At 42.8% G+C, this 21,290-nt stretch overlaps 1 protein-coding gene across 1 annotated transcript in view; it reads left to right on the plus strand.

Annotated features, from left to right (window-relative positions):
* Positions 1-21,290, plus strand: part of BMP6 (bone morphogenetic protein 6) — a 571,121-nt gene that overhangs the window by 289,032 nt on the left and 260,799 nt on the right. The window contains exon 2 of the mRNA XM_069217123.1: positions 13,578-13,770. Coding sequence (XP_069073224.1) covers positions 13,578-13,770 — 193 coding nt within the window. The remainder of the gene's footprint in view (positions 1-13,577; positions 13,771-21,290) is intronic.

A 21,290-nucleotide genomic window follows, 5' to 3' on the forward strand; every position in this document is an offset into this window, starting at 1 on the left:
GGCAACTGGCTAATCGTGCCTGTCCTCTTGGTACCCCACAGTCATGTGTGTTTTTTGGACAACTGCTGTTGCCAGACACCAGCTGTGAAAACAAAATCCACTAAAATTCCATTCAAGCAGGAAAGTCATTCATATTTTAGGCAGAGATGTTCAAAATTTAAATTCCACCAGCAGAAATAGTCTAAATAGAAAAAGTGGAATCTTCAGAAATTGAGAGAGCAATTACGTAATTTTGTGCAGTTATGCCTCTGGTAAAATTATAAACAAAACTTTTTTATCTAGTCAATTCAGCAAAAAAAACGAAATAACGTGAATTTACACTTTTTTTCGCAGGCATATCAGAGAAAATTCGTTTGTAGATTATGCAAAAATCCCAGGCAAAAGTAAAGCAAAGTACTTGCAGTTCTGAAACATTACAATACATTTCATATATATTTAGAATTATTCCACCAAAGGAGTACAAAGTGAAATAAAGGAATATAAATTGAAATTCCTGACTCAGGGGCTCATTATGAGTTTGGCGGTCCCACCACGGGGCTCAAGAAGAGGTCACCACTGCCATAGCAGTGACATCGCCCCCCCCCCCCCCCCCCCCTCTCGAGCGTATTACAATATGCCTGCCCGGCTGATCAGATGGAAAATTTTTATATGCATTCCCACTGGGCTGACCGGTGGGAACATTGCTAGGATATTTGCCTTGGCTTCTAGCACTCCAGCACCCTCTGAGTCCGACCATCAACGTGAGTGTGGCAGTCCTCGTACCGCACCACACTCGTAATGAGGCCCTTAGTTACTTAGCATTAAAGTTATTTAATAATGAGCACTGATGTCATTGGAAAGCAGAATATGTGACTCGATACTAATAATAGTTTTAGCTATCTTTGGCCAAGCCGAAAGGCCAGGTCTTAGCAAGCTGGTGCAATGTTATTTTTTATTTTTTATTGCAATACCAAAAAATAGAAACAAAACAAAAAAAAAAAAAAAAAAACTAAATAAACATACTGCCACCAAAACGTTGCCTCCTTATGATTGAAATAAAAAATAAATAAAAAAAAACAATGTGGCCACTTTACTTGTGATGCTTTCTAAATAACATGCCTTGCACTTGTGCTAAGCATTTTGTTACTACTATTTGTAAAGACAACAATAAATCACCACTCAACATAGCACAAAAATCAATGGCAGCTGCAATGCTACAAATCTCACCACATACTTTATAACAGAAGCTTCAAAGGGAAGGTGGGAAATAAATCACCCAAAGTGCACGGACATTAAATGGCAGGTATTTAAAGTTAAAATAAAAAATAAGTACATATAGTGCATTTTGGACTGCTTTTGTTACTGAAGAGAAAGGAACAGTTGGAATATAAACAATGCATATTTGTTAGAAATGGGGCTTCTGGTTGGCTAGGGTATACACCTAAGCCAGGCAGAACCCACCCACTCTAGTCAGGGCAAGGGAGTTACACATCCAAGATAACCCCTGCTCACCCCCTTGGTAGTTTGGCACGAGCAGTCAGACCTATCCCAGAGGCAATGGGTAAAGAGTTGGAACAACACACACAACACACGTGACACACTATCCCCACCACAAAGGAAACACAACACCAAGTTGTATAAAAATAAACTGTATTGTACACAATGTAGTTATTAGACAAACACAACATGTCAGTAAATACCCTACTACTCAAGCAGTTGTCAGAACGTTACACAATAGTAACCCTATAGAACCAGCAGAAGTCACACATAACACAGAGGTTACTTATTATTCTGCCACATCAGCAGTAGTTAGGAATCTCATTACTAAGGAAATGTACTTGTCTCTTAAAGTATCATCAATGCCTATACCAAGAGCATTATAAAACATATCATAAGAATACATCAGCATAGAATGCCCATAAAAGGATCATCATCAAACGTATATGTAGCACAATATAAAATAAACAGGTTAACATATTAATGCACCATATTCATACCAGGAACATTATAAATTATATGTCCTTAGAAAAGTACCTGTTTTTCCACTGGGCAAAAACAGGGGCCTCGGATGATTTGGAGGGAGGGGGGTGTCATGCACCCCCTCCTGTTTTTATAAAGACCGCTCCTGGGGCCTGCAACCTCTGGGGGGCCCCCAGGCCACAACTGACCCTCTAGAGGGGGCCAAAGCCAGCAAAAACAATTGGGGCCCCTCGCAGGGGCCCGATAGGGGAGACCTTGTAGTGTGGGGGGGGGGCTTCCGGCGAGGCTTCCGCCCCGCCTGTGGTCCCAAAAGATAACTGGGGCCTCTGATGGGGCAGGGGGAGCCTCCGATGAGGCTTCCTTCCCCTCTGCCCGTCCACAACAGCAGCGAGGGGCGACTTAGCTCCCTGCACATAGGGCTAGCTCGGGCCTACCTTAAGGGTGACTTACATATAGTAAAAGGGGAGTTCTGGGCCTGGCAAGTAAATTTAGATGTCAGGTCCTTGTGGCAGAAAACTGCGCATAGGGCCTGAGACAGATTTGAAAGGCTACTTCAGTGGATGGCGCAAGCAGCACTGCAGGCCCACTAGTAGCATTTAATCTAAAGGCCCTGGGTATAGAAATGCCGCTGTACAAGGGACTTACAGGTAAATTAAATATGCCAATTAGGTATAAGCCAATCATACCAACTTTAGAAGGGAGAGCACCTGCACTTTAGCACTGATCAGCAGTGATAAAGTGCTCAGAGTCCTAGAGCTAACAGCGAGAGGTCAGAAAAAATAGTAGGAAGGAGGCAAAAAGCCAGGGGATGAACCTGCCACAAGGGCCAGGTCCAACAATATTTGTATAGGGACATAAAAAATGCTCATATGCTTTGGGTTGATCCACTGCCCCATGCTGTATGTTGTGGTGATCAGAAGCAAATGGTGAATAACAATAGGTGAAACTGGCTGACCAAAAGACTCTCTGCATGAGTATTGCTTATGATTTTTTTTAAACAATCATCTGGCGTGAAAGTTAAATCTTTCCCTAAGGCCAGATCAAAAAAAAGTTGAACAATCTTTTACTAGTTCTAAAGTATTTTTGGAGTTTTCCTTTTACAAGAAATAATTGTGAAAATTCCCCAGCAACATATCGCAAGTTGTTATCTTATTTTTTTGAATCAATATCCCACCTTTTTTCATATTTGAGAAAGTATACATAATTCCATTTTAAAGTTCTTATTTCAGAAATACCAACTTTCCTGAAGATGATAAGCTTCAGCCACTGCTTTCATCGCCGGGTTAAGCCTATTACTAGGGCCAGCTCATTTGGATGATGGAGTGAACAAGCTGGGCCCCGTCATTCAGTCTTTCTGGAAGGCCTTCTGTGAATTTTGGACCTATTAAACTACAACTAGAGTGAGAAGCTGGATAAAAGTGACAACAATACACACCAAGAAAGCACGTGCCAACTGCATCTTGATTTTGAAAAAGACAGGCCAATGTAAGAGGAGCTGAAATAATAAGAAAATAAGTAAATATTCAGGTTATTATTCACAAACACTTGCAGTATTCCTAGCTTGCCCCTGATGTCCAGGGATAAGCTAGAAATATGACAGCATCACTTCAGCCTAATTCCTGGAATTCACTAGTAAACCAGGAGTAGTACAAGGGTAAGTCACACCTACTCATAGCAAAATCTTTGTGATTCGCACCCATTACCTGCTTCACCGAATCATGAATTGCAATGTACATATATGAACATGAGGCTGGGCAGTGTGCTCTGGGAGGAAATGGGATGAATCCTCATCCCCTACAGCCTTTACTCATAGTGTCTGGTTCTCCTACCAGTCACCACAGCACTCTGCCCCCCAGTAATGCAAATGCTTTCCAGGATTTTAGACCAGCTGTTTGCGTGAGGAATAAAGGCTGATAATTTCCATCTCTATCCATGCATCATAAGGAATGAACAGGTTTATTAGGATTGGCTGTGACAAAGTATTTCACATGTGGATTTCAGTAAGAACCATTTGCCACTTTTATTTCATGGATGCAACAGCTTAGTGCTTAATACGTAAATATATAAGTGCCAGGGCTTTTGTCCATAGGACACTGCAGCTTGCACCACACATTGCCCTGCACAGGGCTGCCAATGTCAGTACCAACACAAATCCTAACCAACACAGTCCTGCAAGAGTGACAATTGAGTCTTTTGCAGGCCCAAAAAGCTGTAAGATTTGCTTTTGTGGCAGGTATTAGTCATTTTCAAGTTATATTGAATCACTAAACAACTGTGATTGTGTGAATCCCTAAATTAGACCGAAGGTGCCACCTTATGGCAGACTGTCCTAAGTGCTGGTGCCAAGCACTAAACCACCAGCTCAATTTAAGCACAGTAAAAGTTAATTTCCTCAGTTCCAGGTGGATATATCTGTCTTGGAAACGCCTTTCACCTAACAGTTCGCTAACATTACTTACTGATCTTCTAGGATTGCAATTAAATTGGCATGCCTTTGGACTATGATTTTTCCAACAGGCGCTGTTTTGAATGGTGCTCTCCACGGAAAGTCATGCCTCTGTCAAGCAAATTTCTATCTTTAAAACTCTGAAGCATCTGCGAGCTTGTACATTTACGAAGGGTACTTGTAAACTGGTTTCTCTTTAAACTAGTGCATATGGCTAGGCAGATCTACAAATTTGACAGAAATCCTCAATCTGCCAGTATTTATTAAATTCCATAACCACTTTTGCTTGGAAATTAGTACAATTCTGTGCCACCTATCTGTGTATTTACAGCAAAGAGTGACAGCAAAGATCCCTCCTAATGGCATTCTAGACTAAAGCTAGTGAGCACATTCGGCCCGATTTAGCCTTAAACTTTTAATTTTTTTAAACACCTTCTGTTTTCCTTTAAAAAAACGGATTGCATTTCAAGAAAAAACATAGTTTTTTTAAAGCAATCACAGGATGGTCTGCTGACCTCAGCATGGCACCCTCCCTGTAATAGCGGTGATTCCTAGTGAGTTACAATTTTATGACCTACCTCAATAATATTCATGATGTAGGTCGAATTGTGACCCCTCGGAATTCATAATTTGCGAACCGACACATAGTACACCACCACACTGGACGCAAAAATACTGGTCGCAAACTGCAGTGTTTTGCTACCAGAGCTTCACAAATCTCCCTCTTTGTCTCACGTTCGTTCACTTTTTTATGTAATTTGAGACTACTGTTTTTCTGCTTCTCTGCACATTTTCGCATGAAGCATAGCGGCGAAATAACAAATGACCCAGTGTAAAGCAAGGTTAAACTATTTGCTTACAAATCTGACTTATAACTTGAATCAACCACAAACTGTCTCATAGTATCTTGCTTATCTCCCTGCACTGGAAATGTATCATACAGTTGGAGAAGGGTACGTATGAACATACTTTCAACTCTATATTTGTTTTCTTTGTCTGCATGATCAACACAAATTGGAGGTGAATTGACCATTAAATGAAACCCCAAGAACCCAGAAGTACATATCTACCACCATCTTTGAGAAATTCTCCCAGAGGGGATTCGCTTCTACAGAATTGATCCATAAATCTCATCTCAACCCAGCGTAGTAGACACTGGTATCTCATCTAGCAAAAAATGTACATACCACCAAAATGGTGGTGATCACTTAAATCTCATCTAATATGTTGACCAATAACAGACCTTGTCATGGAAAAGCGATCTATGAACGGTGACACCACCTAGAATATTTCAAATAGACGTTAATGTTCGCATAACCGAGAACGGGCCAGTAATAGCATTTAAAGGCTGTCGTTTGAGCGGATGTCGACATGGAAGCATACACATCAAACTGTGTGCTCACCTAATTAGGAGAGAGAAGCGTGCAAGCATAAGTGCTACATACAATATAGTCCTAAGTCAGCATCAACAGCTTGTTACTGGACATATAAAAGATGGTTGTACAAACAAGGTGGCAGAATCATTTTGTCATGAGTGCCCCGGGAACTAGTCATATCTATACAAAAGACCTGTTTGAGCAAGAATTTCAATTGTAAGTGGTGTAATGTTTATACACCCGGTATTTACTACATGCAATAAAGTTGATGCCTCTGTTACATTTCAGCAGCTCAAACCTCTAGGAATTTAACAGGTGAAAAATGCTCGGTTAATTCTGGTTAACGCATATGTTGATGTAGTTGGGACCAAAATCTACTGTTATCAAGTTTGATAATTATCACACCAGCCACTATGGGCACTCAAAAGAAACCCTAACATGTCCATTATTTAAGAGTTCTGTGAGAATACCATTTTGATCAGAGGGTTCCTAGATAAAACACATGAAGCCCTCAGTGACATCCTCTCTTGCCTGCTCAAATGCCTCTGTTCTTGTAAAGCTTTTAATTGCAAAGAATAATACAGTGCTTTCCCTGCTGAGCAAACACGACATCGCACATTTCTGGCAAAGTATTACAAATTATTTGTTACTAAAACTCCATCCATACCAGCCCAAAATAAGAAAAGCTTACCCTGGAAAGTGATTTGTGCACAGAAAGGGATCAAACAAGTTATACAAACATCATCAATGCTCAAAGTACTAAAGCAGTGTTTCCCAACCAGTGGTCCGGGGACCCCTGGGGGTCCGCGAAGCCTCCTCAGGGGGTCCGCGACTGCTCAGAAAATAAACAAAAATTTACAGATTAGGTCCCTAACTTTCAGTAATGGCCTAGTAAGGGGTCCCCGGATTCCAATAATGATTCAGTGGGGGTCCCCGGGTTCCAGTAATGATAAAGTGGGGGTCCACAGATGTGAAAAGGTTGGGAACCACTGTACTAAAGTAAAAACCTGAGGCCTTGTTTACAAAGACTTGGCGTAGGGCAGCATCGCAAGTGCTGCGCTGCCCTACGCCAAATTGAAAGGCCACGAATGCCCCTTATTTAGGAGATACAGTGTATTTCTGTCCTTTCAGACAGTGCCGGCATACAATTTGCTGTTTAGTGCCGACATGCACCCTTGCACTATGGTGCATGGGTGTCTCCATGGTTGGCAGGATTTTTCCTCGCACTCATGGAAAGAGGAGAAAACGGGGAGAAATTGAAACATTTCTCCTTGTTACACCTGCTCTGGGGAGGCAAAAGATTTTGGTGCTGCCCCAGATTTACGTGATTTGGTAAATCTGAAGCAGCGTCAAAATCCATGGGTGTGGGAACACCCACCACAACGCCCCCATAAATAGCATCCTTGATGCAGAGTAAGGCAATGCAGTGGCTAGATGGCTTTGCATCGCCTCATAGACATGATTAAGGGACCTGTGTCAGCAGAGCATCTAAATAAGTGACACTCCAGCAGCACAAGCCTCTTGTAAAAAAAAAACCTTGGAGGCTTAGAATGACATTGCATAGATGACTTAACAAAATAGGGCTGAATGACCTAATCAAAGGTACTTATGGAGCTCCAACAACAACGTCTCATAGTATGTACATAAAACACACAGAGCATCCTGACCTCAGCTCAATATCCTGTGTTCTGGGGAAATCACTTAACCCCCACATCCCACCACCCCATGCCTTAAAACAACTGTATGGATACTGTGCTACCCATGTCAAGCCAGAAAAAGTCAGAGGAACTCACTATTTGAAATAATGTTTTACAGACTTTAAATTAGTAAAATAACATCGAAGCCAACATAGAGTAAGCAAACAACAACTTTGTCCAGACCAGAAAAAAGCTCCTGATTTTAGTAAATCCAAATCTCTCAAAAGCTAGGCGTGACATGCCATGTATGTGACTTTTAACACAAGGCCGAATGATCGGAACATAGGTGCCGGAGTAATCTGGAGCACAGTGTTTAGCGGACGCCGCAGTGAGCAGAAAGTAAGACGCCATAGAGGGCCCGTATAAGTTGGCCATAAGTAAGGCAGTGGTACTGAATGAACGCTGCATATCTGCTTCATTGTTTTATCACCGAAATATTCTGGAGGGGTTAACAGTGTGGTTGGGCACTACTCTTAGGGGCATATTTATACTTTTTGGTGCAAAACTGTGTTAACACAGTTTTGATGCAAAAAGTTTAACACCGGCTTACGGCATTCCAAAGTGCCAGCCGGGTTCGAAATTTATGGAATGCCTCAAGCCGGTGCTAAGCTTGGGCTATCGTAAAAAAAGAAGCTAGCCGGGTGGGGGTGGAGGTAGAGGAGATGGAGGTGGAGTGTCAGGTTGGTTAGAGATGAAAAAAATGGCACTAACCAGCCTAGTGTAATTTCCTGACGTACAACCATCCATAACACATGACTCCTGTCTTATAGTAGACAGGAGTCATGCCCACCACCCCAATGGCCATCACAGGGGACCAGTGTCCCCTGGGAATGGCCATTGCACCCAGCGCCATGCAGGGGGCCCCATGTCAAAGCCCCAATAACACTTAAAAAGATTTCTGCAAATACCTACCAATACTTACCCTACCTACCTGGGATGGTGTCTTCCATCCTATGGTGGCCATTTGGTGTGGGTGGGGGTGTTCCCGAGACTTGGAGTGGGCGCCTGTGGGCCCATTCCATGGCAGTTAGCCATGGAATGTGTCCACAGGTAGCCTAATGCCTGGTCTGACCCAGGTGTTAAATAATGGCGCTAAGCAAACTTAGCACCAATATTTGGGCCCACCTCCCACCCGTGCACGGGGATAAATATGGTGCTATGGGGATAGTGTCATTTATTGGATGGGAATGCCTACCTTGCATCTCATTGATGCAAGGTGGTTTCACGCATCCAAAAAATGGTGCTAACTCCAATATTTTGATACTAGACGTGTCTAGCGTGAAAATATGAAGTTAAGTTTGCACCACATTTGCGTACAAAAGAAATTATGCAAATGCGACGTAAAAGTATGCATATGCCCTTTATTGCGCATTTTTCTCCAAGCACTGATCACACTCTAACCATACTCTCCTGAGGGAGCTGTTTTTGGAGGGCAAAGGTCAGGCGATTTCAAGGCCTAAGTAAGTGCTCCCCTAATTGCTCTAAGGGCCCGCCCCTCCTCCATACGCTTCCATACACTATTATTTCTCTATAATTAAAGGCTAATACTATTAAAGACTTTGGAGTGCTGGATAATCATTTTGAATGACTGAGCTGTGTGTGGAGGGGCTGTAGTTAGCTCTCTAGAAGTTAACCTGGCTGGCCAGCGGAAGCAGCCCAGCTAGGATTGGGCGCGGCTTGCTGGCTAGCTAGAGAGCCCAGTTATTGTGAATCTGCCTGAACACTGACTGCTATATTATTGAGGGCCATCCAGCTGGGCCTCGTGAATATTACATTCTAATTCAGCCCTGCAGTGATCTTGCATGTCCCAGTGTCGCACCCTACATCTTTGCGCTTGAACTCGGCCAGGAGGCACTAGAAGGCACCAGCGTGACAGCTCGGAGGCTTCGCTCTGGCAGATTAATTCTTACAAGGGCTTGCAAAAAATCCAAATCAAAACCACTTAGAAATAAGGGGCTTAGCCTGACCCAGGTGAAAAGTTTGAATACCATCTTCTCCTTTTTTCAAAAAAGATAAGCAAGACACTCCTACTATGATGGCTAACGGAGTGGCTCCTGATTCTCCTAGGGCTGCTGAAATAGATATAAATCATGTCTCACTTGTTGGAAAATCACCATAAATTGTAGAAATGGAGAACAGTGCCTCTTCCAGCCCTAAGGCTTTAAGGAACCCTATTAGGGAGGATCTTACCTTACCTGATATTGATGTCAACATGGTTGTTAATTTAAGGAGTTCTTCAGCCTGTGGTTTACCTAAGTCCTCACTGAGCACTACACAGGCCTCTGGTTTAAGGCTCTTTAGTAGCACTCCCACGCATGAATCTTCTTTGGTACTCCGTACATCTGTAACGCCCGAATTTAAAATACCTGGAAACTTGTCTTGTGAACTTCCCAGCCAATATGTTTTAATATCTGAGTCTTTTAAGTGCATGGAAAGAATGTTGCCTTTTGTCCTAGCTTTATTAGAACAGTTGGTGAATAGTTCTGGCCATATACAAGCTATTCTATTGGTAATATTGAAAGTGTTGATGGGCTCAAAGGATGCAGGGCTGGGCCCAAGAGAAAACTTTTTAACTTGCACACAATAGGCCTGCAGAAAGCTGAGCCTTTCAGACACTGGTCCACGTCCTGTGGCCTCTGACAGCATTTTGTCTGTAAATGTTCCCCAATGATCTTCATCTCTTGAGCAGGGAACTCAAACTGGTAAGCCTCAAGTATTATCTAAAGCACCCCATATTAAGAACTCGGTCAGTCCAGAAAGTCCTGTTTATTCATTAAAAACCCTTTTTGTCATAGACCTTCCCAGCCCTACTGACATTGGTAGTCTGGCTGAAGCCCTGGGTTCGGGTTATGGAACCATTTCCCATTTTTAGATTACGGACTGGTCTACAACTAAACCATCAGTGTCTTCCACTCCTATAACTTGTAAGGGAAATGTAAAAAAATGGTCCTCCAAGAAGAATAAATAGAGCACATCAAAGAAAAATCCGAGGAAAATTTGGTTTCAGAAAGTGGAGACTCTGGACCTCTGACCCCAAAAGTGACCGATGGTTGGATACCGACGCAAAAATAAAGTGAGCTACAATCACCTTGTGATGAGCAAACTGCTGAAGGTTTGGTAACTTTGACATTGAACCCTAGAGCCAGTCTTTTTGTTGCTATGACCAACTCTTGTGTCCAATGGACTTCAAATTTGCTGTCAGCAGAGTGGGAATTTTCTTCCATGTGTGGCCGTTCCCACTCTTGCTTTTGTGGACACTTTATGGTTAGAATTTGTTGCACTATTTGACTCTAATCTAACTATGAACCACTCTTTTTGATGGACTTATTTTGTGGATATTGAAAGTCTAACGTTGATACAAAATAAAGATATTTCTCTTGTATGTATAGCACATGCACCCAGAGTGTTTAATTACAAAATTGTTGCTAATGTAATTTTGCAAAATTGTGATCAGCTGCAATGTAGAGCCATTGATGTAATTCCAGTTTGGATGAAATGCCTATAGCTTGTAGACATCTTCTTTATTTAAATCCAGCACTTTCTTATGATTGGCCGATGCCTCTGTGAATTTTCTTCTAGCAACTTGAAACATTTAAAAATCTCTATTTTGAACAGAGGGAAATTAGTGTAATACTCTGGGTTAGATGCATCCACCTCTTCCTCCCCCTTAGTAGAGGACGAGCGAGTGAAGTAGAATTGTTTAGCTGGAGCATTAAACAGTAACCTGGCACTGGGCATGTTTTAAAACTTGGGCACTAGTAATAAAGTCAGAGTGGTTTCCTGGAATGCAGCAGGAACAGATAATTCTCCAGAAAAACTAGACTTTTTAAATAGTTGAAATGCTGATTTAATCTGCATCCAAGAATCTGGTGTACCTCTGACTTGTGTGCGGGCTTTATTGTCTTATGCTGCAATGCCTCGCCTTTTAAGAAAGGCCTTACAAAAGGGGGGATTACTATTCTTTTGAGCAACAAGTTGAAATGGGAATACAAAAATTTCATAGAACCCTCTAATCTTTTCCGGGCCCTAAAGGTTGTGTTCTTTGTAGAGGGTGGCAGAAGAGTTCCTTTGCTAGTAGTGAATGTATATATTCCCTCAGATAAATGTTATAACAAAATACTTGCTGATGTATTTAATTATATATCATTGAGTGGGAAGAATGAAGGGGAATGTGAAGTTTTGCTAGAGGGTGACATAAATTGTAAAATGTCTAATCACACTATCAATTTATTTTGTGATGCAGAGCAATAAAGAGAAAAGAAAACCACTTACCTCAACTACGGAGATGGGTTTGTCTCCTCCGTCCTCTTCCCGGAAGCACACTGGCTTCCAGATTCCGCTCCAATTACGAAGCTGCATGACAGCGGTGCCGTGATTGGTGTGAGCGCCCTGCTCTGCCCTAACATAATAAAAAAACAGATTGAAGCAGGGGTGTTTATTGGCACCCATATTTTTTTCATTGTATATTCATGATCTTCCTTACACCTTATCGAAGAGCTATGGTTTTGCACCTAGTATTGGAGGGCACCCTTTCATTTGTTTAATGTTTGCAGACCAAATTGTAGTTTTTTTATCTGACCCCCAAAGGCCTTAATAATCATTTGGCAGCCCTTAAATGTTATGCTGGTCAGCATTACTTGAAGGTCAATACCACGAAATACCAAGTATTATGTTTTTGGGGGGAAAAAATATGCAAAAAGATAAACTTTTGTGGTATTTGGTTTCTCAGAAGTTATAGCAAGTTAAATCATCGCTTTCTGGGGAAAGTTTTGTCTAGTTCCCTCAGTGATTTTGAGCACATATCTAATAATGCGGGTAAGGCTCTCTCCAAGCTAATGAGTTTGGAGTATTCTACAAGGCTGTAGATAGGTGATATTTCTCTCACCTGTGTGCAGTTTACCAAGTTAAGATCCCTGCTACACTGTTAATGGTGTGGAACTAACAGATGTAGCTGATTAGGGCTTTTTGGATAAAACCGAAGGGCAAGTTCTAAGGTGCTTGATTTCTTGTAACACCTTAGCATCTACTGCTGCTCTAAGGTTAGAGTTTGGGATCAAGAGCTCATTTGTACAAGGCTTAGTAGGGGTGATTCAATGGGCTTACTGCTTATTTCAAAGTGATTCTTTTTCACTAAGGCACCTTACATACAAAGAGGTTTTCCTACGTTAAGAGAGAATTATCGTTTTTTTTTTAATTTTAAGTATGCTTTAGAACATCTGAATTTAGATTTAAACACAATTCTTACTTTATCATCAACCTAGTTGAAAAATTGCCTAAAGCATGTTTCTTTACACAAAAGCCACCAATTGGACTTCAACTCTTGTAGTCAAAAGAGGAGATTTGGGGCCTGATTACAACTTTGTAGGAGGGTGTTAATCCGTCCCAAATGTGATGGATATACCACCCACCGTATTACGAGTTCCATAGGATATAGTGGACTCGTAACACGGCGGGTGGTATATCTGTCACATTTGGGACGGATTAACACCCTCCTCCAAAGTTGTAATCAGGCCCTTGATGTCCTGATTAATTCTGCCACTATAAAAAGAATGCAACCCTATTTAGCGTTCTATTTGTCTGTCCATCTCTGCTTTTGAAGTGGATGAAATCACTCTTCTGGAAATTTAAAGCACAAAGGTCAGGAGAGGCTCTCTTATTGCTATATAACACCCCAAATGAAATGGTTGGATTTCAGATTTTTAACTTATTTAGAGCATTTTTAAATGTATATTGACCATTTTAGTGAATATTTGAAGTTTTAATAGTGTTGCACTTTGTAATAATTCTTACATTTTATTGTATCTTGTCTTGTCTGTTATTGATTTTCCTCATTGTGATGTCTTGTTTTTCATCTGTTTTTGATGTGGACCTCCTAGGAGTTCCAAATCATGAAATTAATAAATTAATCATTACATTAGTTAAGGAACATAGGTGCTGACTGACATTTGTGTCAAGCTGTTCATGCCACACACCGAAGGTAGAAAGTATAATAACAGTGGCCAAATATTTATATTCATACAGATGTAGTTATGACTTCAAGAAGTAGGCCAAACTTGTTCTTTTGGTGTTAAAATAATGTTTTTGTCTTTTTTGCTACAGTTGAGTATGACAAGGAATTTTCACCTCTGCATCGGCATCACAAAGAATTCAAGTTCAACCTGTCCCAGATTCCAGAGGGCGAGGCGGTAACAGCAGCCGAGTTTCGAATTTACAAGGACTGCATATCAGGGAACTTTGAAAACCAAACATTCACTATCACCATCTACCAAGTTTTAAAGGAGAACCATTTCAGGTAGCGCTTTGAAATTCTTATTTTGGTCACTTGCTAAGCAGTTTCACAATGTTAGGACTGTGGAAAATTCTTTGATAGTGAAAATTGTGAAGACTTTCTTATATCAACAGTGTGCTCAGGTGGTAACAGCACAGGAGTTGGCCCAGCGTTTTTGAACCATTTAGTGGTGGTGGCCCGTTATTTTAGGAGAGAGGGGGCGAACAGGACACACACGCACACATGCACACTCTCAGTCATTCATTCACACCCTCGCGCACGTGCACACATCCATTCACAACACTGATTACCAACTATTCAAACATACGTATGCACCAGACATTCATTTAAAAAACACACACACACTTACCAGCAGCTCAGCCTCGGAGGTCCCGGGACGGTTGGGACTGCTGCCCTCCCTCACTGGCCGACCTAAGGTCAGCCAAGCCAATGAGGGATGGCAGCAGTCCAAACCTCAGCAGTCCCTGGACAGTTGGGACTGCTGCCTTACCTCATTGGCTGACCTCAGGTCAGCCAGGGAGGGAAGTCAGCAGTCCCAACCTTATCGCAGAGTGGGATGGGGTCAGTGAGACTGCTGACCCAAGCCCACACTGTGACGAAGTGTCAGTGATTCACACTCTTCCTTTGTCACTTCAAGGCTTAAAACTGAAGCACCCAGGTTAGAGTCAATGAGTGACACTACCCCTCATCACTGAGGGGGAGGGCCTCGAGGACATTTGCTGAGCTGAACAGGTCACACCCAATGGACCTGTGACCGCCTCAGCCCAGCAAAGTTCAGCTCAGGCAGCCAGGAGCCTGCGTAAATAGCATATGACAAGCTTCTGGCTGCCTGTTCTGAAAATGAAGAGTGTCGATCAGGCTGACCTTTGCTCAGCCAGACACTCTTCTTGAGGGGAAAAAGATAAGGGGCATGTCCCCTCAGTCCCAAAGGACTGACTGCAGCTGTCATCTAGGCATGTATGTTACAAGTGCCAAAACCAGGAGACCTTAGTTCGTTTCCGAATTTCAGCTAATTGTTTCATCCTAGAAAAATCACTTTCTCTCACTTTTCCGACTTTCTCTCACCTATAGGCAATTCTTTTTGCAGTGTGCACTAAAACCTTTAATTCATTCATTAATTCAATTTTGGATTGAAAAAATGGGACCTAATGCTTCAACTTGATATCATCAGAAAAAATGCAAGATTTCAAAGTTTTGATTTGAGATTCATAGCAGTCATAGTGTGTAGTGTGTGGGGCTCAATAAATCATATTAGATTTATTGGGTATGGGGTTTGCACATTAATAATAGTTGATTTCATTTTGATTTTAACTTCATTTTCTTATTTGGTTAATTTACTTTTTCTTTTGTTCTAGTTTTTCTGTTTGTTAGCTACAGGGGCACCCAGTTGTCATATGTTCAGAGCAGGCAGTTTTCATTGTTAGCTCTGTAACATTATATATTCAATTTAGGGATATAAAAGAAAAGATTGCAATGCACAGAGGTAAATTAAAGTTGCATTTGGCAAATTTACTAAGATTTGATGCAAAACAATGCAGCAACCAAAATTGCTGTGCAACATTGATCAAAGGGAGAGGGCAGAACAGTACCATATATACTAAGCTCTGGTGCTGTTTCTCTCTCCCCCTTCACTGTTGCACTTTGGTCTGGCTTGCACCACCACTCACACCCTGATAGTGCACCATAGTGGGAATATGTGCACATGATGTCTAGCATATGTTTTGTCCTGGAAGGGTTCTCCAAAAATACACGTGCCTTGAGGAGGCGTAATGTTTTGATGCAACCTTGTGTCTGCCAATGTTGGTAGATATGGCTTTGCGTCAAAAGCTATGAGTGGTTGTTTGAGAACATCTTTGTACCACCCGTGGAACTCCACCTTGACTCAAAGTATTGCAAAGTAATGTAAAATAGTGTAAAGCGCTAATTTGAGTTACTTTAGAACTGCTTTCTAGTGTGAAATTAGATCCCAAATCTACACTTTGTGCCTGTTTACATCCGTTTTGTGGTTCAACCCAAGCACAAGGGCCATTATTTATACTTTTTGACGCTAAACTGCGCTAACGCAGTTTAGCGTCAAAAAATTTAGCGCCGTCTAACGCCATTCTGAAGCGCCATGCGGGCGCCGTATTTATGGAATGGCGTTAGCCGGCGCTAGCAGACCGGCGCTGCCTGGTGTGCGTGGAAAAAAACCACGTAGACCAGGCAGCGCCGGCGTAGGGGGAAAATGGCGTTAGGGCGTCTTAAAATGGGGCAAGTCAGGTTGAGGCAAAAAAATCGCCTCAACCCGATTTGCGCCATTATTTTCGCGCCCAGACGCCATTTAAATGACTCCTGTCTTAGTAAAGACAGGAGTCATGCCCCCTTGCCCAATGGCCATGCCCAGGGGACTTATGTCCCCTGGGCATGGTCATTGGGCATAGTGGCATGTAGGGGGGCACAAATAAGGCCCCCCTATGCCACCCAAAAAAAAATAAAAAATATAAAAAATTATACTTACCTGAACTTACCTGAATGTCCCTGGGGTGGGTCCCTCCATCCTTGGGTGTCCTCCTGGGGTGGGCAGGGGTGGCAGGGGGGGTCCCTGGGGGCAGGGGAGGGCACCTGTGGGCTCATTTTGAGCCCACAGGCCCCTTAACGCCTACCCTGACCCAGGCGTTAAATAGTGGCGCAAATGCGGGGTTTTTTGACCCGCCACCTCCCGGGCGTGACTTTTGCCCGGGAGTATAAATACGACGCATTTGCGTCGCCGTCATTTTTTTAGACGGGAACGCCTTCCTTGCATCTCATTAACGCAAGGAAGGTGTTCACGCAAAAAAATGACGCTATTTGCCCATACTTTGGCGCTAGACGCGTCTAACGCCAAAGTATAAATATGGCGTTAGTTTTGCGCCGAATTTGCGTCGAAAAAAACGACGCTAATTCGGCGCAAACGGAGTATAAATACGGGCCAAAGTGTTAGTAAATCGAGAACGAAGTGTAAAGCATCTAAAACCTTTACAAAAATATGCAGGAAAAGGGTGGACATTTATATCTGTAGGCTTATGTCTAGGAGGGTAAAGGGGTGTAGCAGAGCATTTGAAGTTGAACTATTTTGGGGGTTTGTTCACAGGAAACCATTTTGGTGGTGAGTCCGTGCTGTTCACTCTCACTTCCCCAGCCCTTTCTCTCCTATATCTACAATGAAAAACATTCACTTCTGTCCTTGACAGAGTGACTACCTGGAAAGCTTTATTGACTACCGATTAACTTACTGTTTGAGGATTTTCACTAACTTCTGTTGGTGGATTTACCCAGAAAGAGTCAGAAATCCCCACCTGGGAACACGTTTTCCCACAATAAAAGCAATCGTAATTGGGATTTTCCCTGATAAATGAAGCTATTTGCATATTCAAGTTGTATTTGAGTGAGTAAGTAGATTTATGAATAGGTCCCTCTCAGAGCAAGAATCACATTAGTGCTCAAACATATGGATTGTTTTTGATATTTAATTCAAATAAAAGCAGAATGTCATAATAAACAACTGGGCAAAATAGACTAGATGAGTGGTAAACTTTTCAAGCAGAGTCTCCCATATCAGCTGCTTTAATTCAAATGTCAAGCGAACTACAGCTTGGTCAAACCCAAGCCACAGAAATCCGCTACTGGAAACATACCACCCCACGTGGTACACAAACTGCTATTGGAACTTTTGGTCTCCGGTCTCCAGCCATTAATGAGTAGGTGGAACTCTGAAGGACCTTAATGAGACCAGCACAAGCTAAATGGTCCAATGAGAAATTAAACATGGTACCTCAATTTCGTTTCTTTGCATTTTTGAAAACCTAATTGGACATTGGAAAATGCAGATAAGTGAATATGTTGGCTATGTAAATTTGCGCATACAACTTAAAACAAGAAATCTCTGTGTACGATACTTTCTCACGTGGAGAAGCACCTTCCACTACTTCCCCAGAAAAGATGCACGTGTGAGGGGATGTTGCTCCATATTTGTGCCAACCTTTTTATTTAGGAGTACATTTGAGTGTACAAATAGAGCATTACAGACACTGAACATGCCGGTGCAAAGCTACAAATGTATGACTTTTTGGGGTCACATCTGCAGACGGATTTTTTTTCTGTCCAGAAGTTTTGCCAGGCATGTGCCCTAAGTCTGTAGTTCAGGAATATCCATTAATTCCTTTCACAAAAAATACATTTGGAAGCAAGTCCTTCAAGCAAGTCATACACCAACAAATGAAAGATCTCAAAACTTTGATTAGTACTTGCACCAACAACCAGGAAAAAGAGTTGCCTATAGTTCCACGAAGTGCTTCATTGGTGCCCACGCCTGCCGGTGGTGTCTCCTCATTTTTGGGGACCAGGAGTAATCTTTATTGATCAGCCTTTGACCTAGAGTAAGAGAGAGAAAGGAAAACAAGGAATAGGGGAGGCAAAACTGAAAGATAGTTGAACAGTTAGTAAAGGACAAAAGAGGGATAAACACAGCAAGAGCGAGACAGACAGGAAGTGTACGATGCTCGAAGAAATATTCATGAGATAGAATCAAGGGGCAACCCACATATTCAGCCCCGGTACCTCGCGGACTCCTAATGGCGAATGTGGGCCTCTCTACGCGTTTTTTTCTCCTCAAATTAAGCTCTGTGGCTATTTCACGTGTAGTTGAGAGTTATCGAGTCTACAAAGTTCTTTCCAGCAGAAACGGCAGTTTACACCGTGAAACCTTCCATCGCGTGTTTTCCGAAGCTCTTGAATAGGCCAGTGACAGCAGTAATGGCGGCCGCCGCATTAGAGCCACTACTGTAAAGAAAACACCGAACTCAAGTACACTCAGCGTCACTTGGATTTTCTTTGATGCTTGCTGCTGATGGGGTCGGCTCTCTGACAGCTCCTTTATACATCTGCAACTGATGCAAATTGTCCAGAGGAAGAAAGAGTGAGCCTGTTAACAATCATTTTTGTTCACGTTCCAAAAATTAACTTGTCGGAACATTTAGTTGGTCCCTTGCCCCTCATTTGAGATATGAACCCTGTTCAGAAGTTGTTTGAAATTCCATTTGCAGAAAACAGAAACTTGCGCCACACGTTTATAAACCCGCAGAAGTCAAGCTACACTGACAATTTCTTGCTTCAAGCTACTTTCGTGTGACAAGTCAATCATAACGAGAACACGCATTGCATTGTGGGGGATTTAAATGCTGTGTTATAATGTGCATGTATTGTAATGTATTGTAATCGTATTTATATAGCGCTTACTATCCCTGACGAGGCATCGAAGCGCTTGAATCTGTTGCGGATAGCTAGAATCTTCTGCGGCTGTTTCCCGTGCTCTAAGATTGGCGCGCATTACCGTTCTTTTAGAGAAGGAAAAGCTTCAAATACTTTTACATCTTCACGCATTGCGTCAAAAAAGGACCTTATTCTGAATTGCTTGTCATCTCTTATAGGCACAGTGCACCTCGTAAATGAGATGTAGCTAAATTTAACTCAGCGTTTCTAAGTACTTAGGCCCAGATTGACTAAGGGCTTGCATTGTCCTTGCGTCACGCAAGGCGACTAATGCCAGCCCTTATATCAAATTTACTAAGCCAGGCAAAGTCACCTTGCAAGGCTCTGCATGGCTTAGTAAATCTAGAGTAATGCAGTTGGTCTGCGTTGGGAAGGTGTTCCATGGGTGGAGTGTGGACATTCACCCACATCCACCATGAATTTTGGCGCATTCCTAGATATACTATAGCAAAACAGGGAATGATGATACCGCCAAAACTTTGGATTCTAAGGGGCATATTTATACTCTGTTTGCGCCGGAATAGCGTCGTTTTTTTTAACGCAATTCCGACGCAAAACTAACTCCATATTTATACTTTGGCGTTAGACGCGTCTAGCGCCAAAGTCCATGGAGTTTGCGTCATTTTTTAGCGTGGACACCTACTTTGCGTTAATGATATGCAAGGTAGGCGTTCCCGTCTAAAAAATTTACTCCACGGCATGTGCGCCGTATTTACACTCCCGGGCAAAACTCACGCCCGGGAGTGGGCGGGTAAAAAAAATGACGTCCAGCCGCTTTTGCGTAGTTTTTTAGTGCCTGGTCAGGGCAGGCGTTAAGGGACCTGTGGGCTCGGAAGGAGCCCAGAGGTGCCCTCCATGCCCCCAGGGACCCCCCCTGTCACCCTTGCCCACCCCAGGAGGACGCCTAAGGATGGAGGGACCCATCCCAGGGAACATGAGGTAAGTTCAGGTAAGTAATAATTTTTTTTTTTTTGTGGCATAGGGGGGCCTGATTTGTGCCCCCCTACATGCCACTATGCCCAATGACCATGCCCAGGGGACAGAAGTCCCCTGGGCATGGCCATTGGGCAAGGGGGCATGACTCCTGTCTTTGCTAAGACAGGAGTCATTTCAATGGGGGTTGGGAGTCGAAAAAAATGGCGCAAATCGGGTTGAGGCGAAAAATTTGCCTCAGCCTGACTTGCCCCATTTTTTGGCGCCCAAGCTCCATATTCCCCTACGCCGGCGCTGCCTGGTGTACGTCATTTTTTTTCACGCACACCAGGCAGCGCTGGCGGCTAACGCCGGCTAACGTCATTGAATAAATACGGCGCCCGCATGGCGCTTCAGAATGGCGTTAGCCGGCGCTAATTTTTTTGACGCAAAACTGCATTAGCGCAGTTTTGCGTCAAAAAGTATAAATATGGCACTAAATGGCTCTGTTTTCATCAATTTATTCTGGCATGAGTTTCCCCAGATACTCAGTGATTGAAAGATATAGTCTGATTGGTTGACACAACTGGTGGCACCTTTGGTAGAAAACCAGCCTACTCTGGATTAAAACCTGTATCGAATCCTACATTCATGTTCTTTACAAAAGTTGATCAGAGCATCTATGAAAATTAAATATGAGATTCTCAGAAGCAAAATAAAGAGCTTAATGAACAATATATTAAACAGGTCAATATATAAGTAACCTTGGCATCATCCTTGACTCAATGCTCACCATGACCAGACAGGTCAACTCCGTCACCTCCAACTGCTTCCACACCCTCCGACAGAAGATTTTCAGTTTGATACCAACGACTGCCGGAAAACCGTGACACACGCACTAATCACAAACAGATTTGACTATGGCAACGCCCGCTATGCCAGAACCTCCTAGAAGAACCTGAGCAAGCTGCAAAAAATTCAGAATGCCGCCGCCAGACTCGTCTTGAACATCCCCCGCCGAGAACACATCACAGAACACCCGAAAGACCTCCACTGGCTCACAGTCAAGAAGAGGATCAACTTCAAACTCCTCGTACACTCTTACAGAGTCCTCCACAACATCAGACCCAGCTACCTCAACCTCCGCTCATCCCGGCAGTCGCTCGCCAATGTACCCCGCATAAAGAAGTCCTCGGCTGGAGGAAGATCATTCACCTACCTGGCAGCAAAATGTTGGAACACCTTACCTCTTCACCTCAGATAGTCGCCATCGCTGCCTCAGTTCAGGAAGGACCTCAAGACCCAGCTCTTCAGCTGAAGTCTGA

This window comes from Pleurodeles waltl, chromosome 2_1 (genome assembly GCF_031143425.1).
Source record: "Pleurodeles waltl isolate 20211129_DDA chromosome 2_1, aPleWal1.hap1.20221129, whole genome shotgun sequence".
Taxonomy (NCBI): domain Eukaryota; kingdom Metazoa; phylum Chordata; class Amphibia; order Caudata; family Salamandridae; genus Pleurodeles; species Pleurodeles waltl.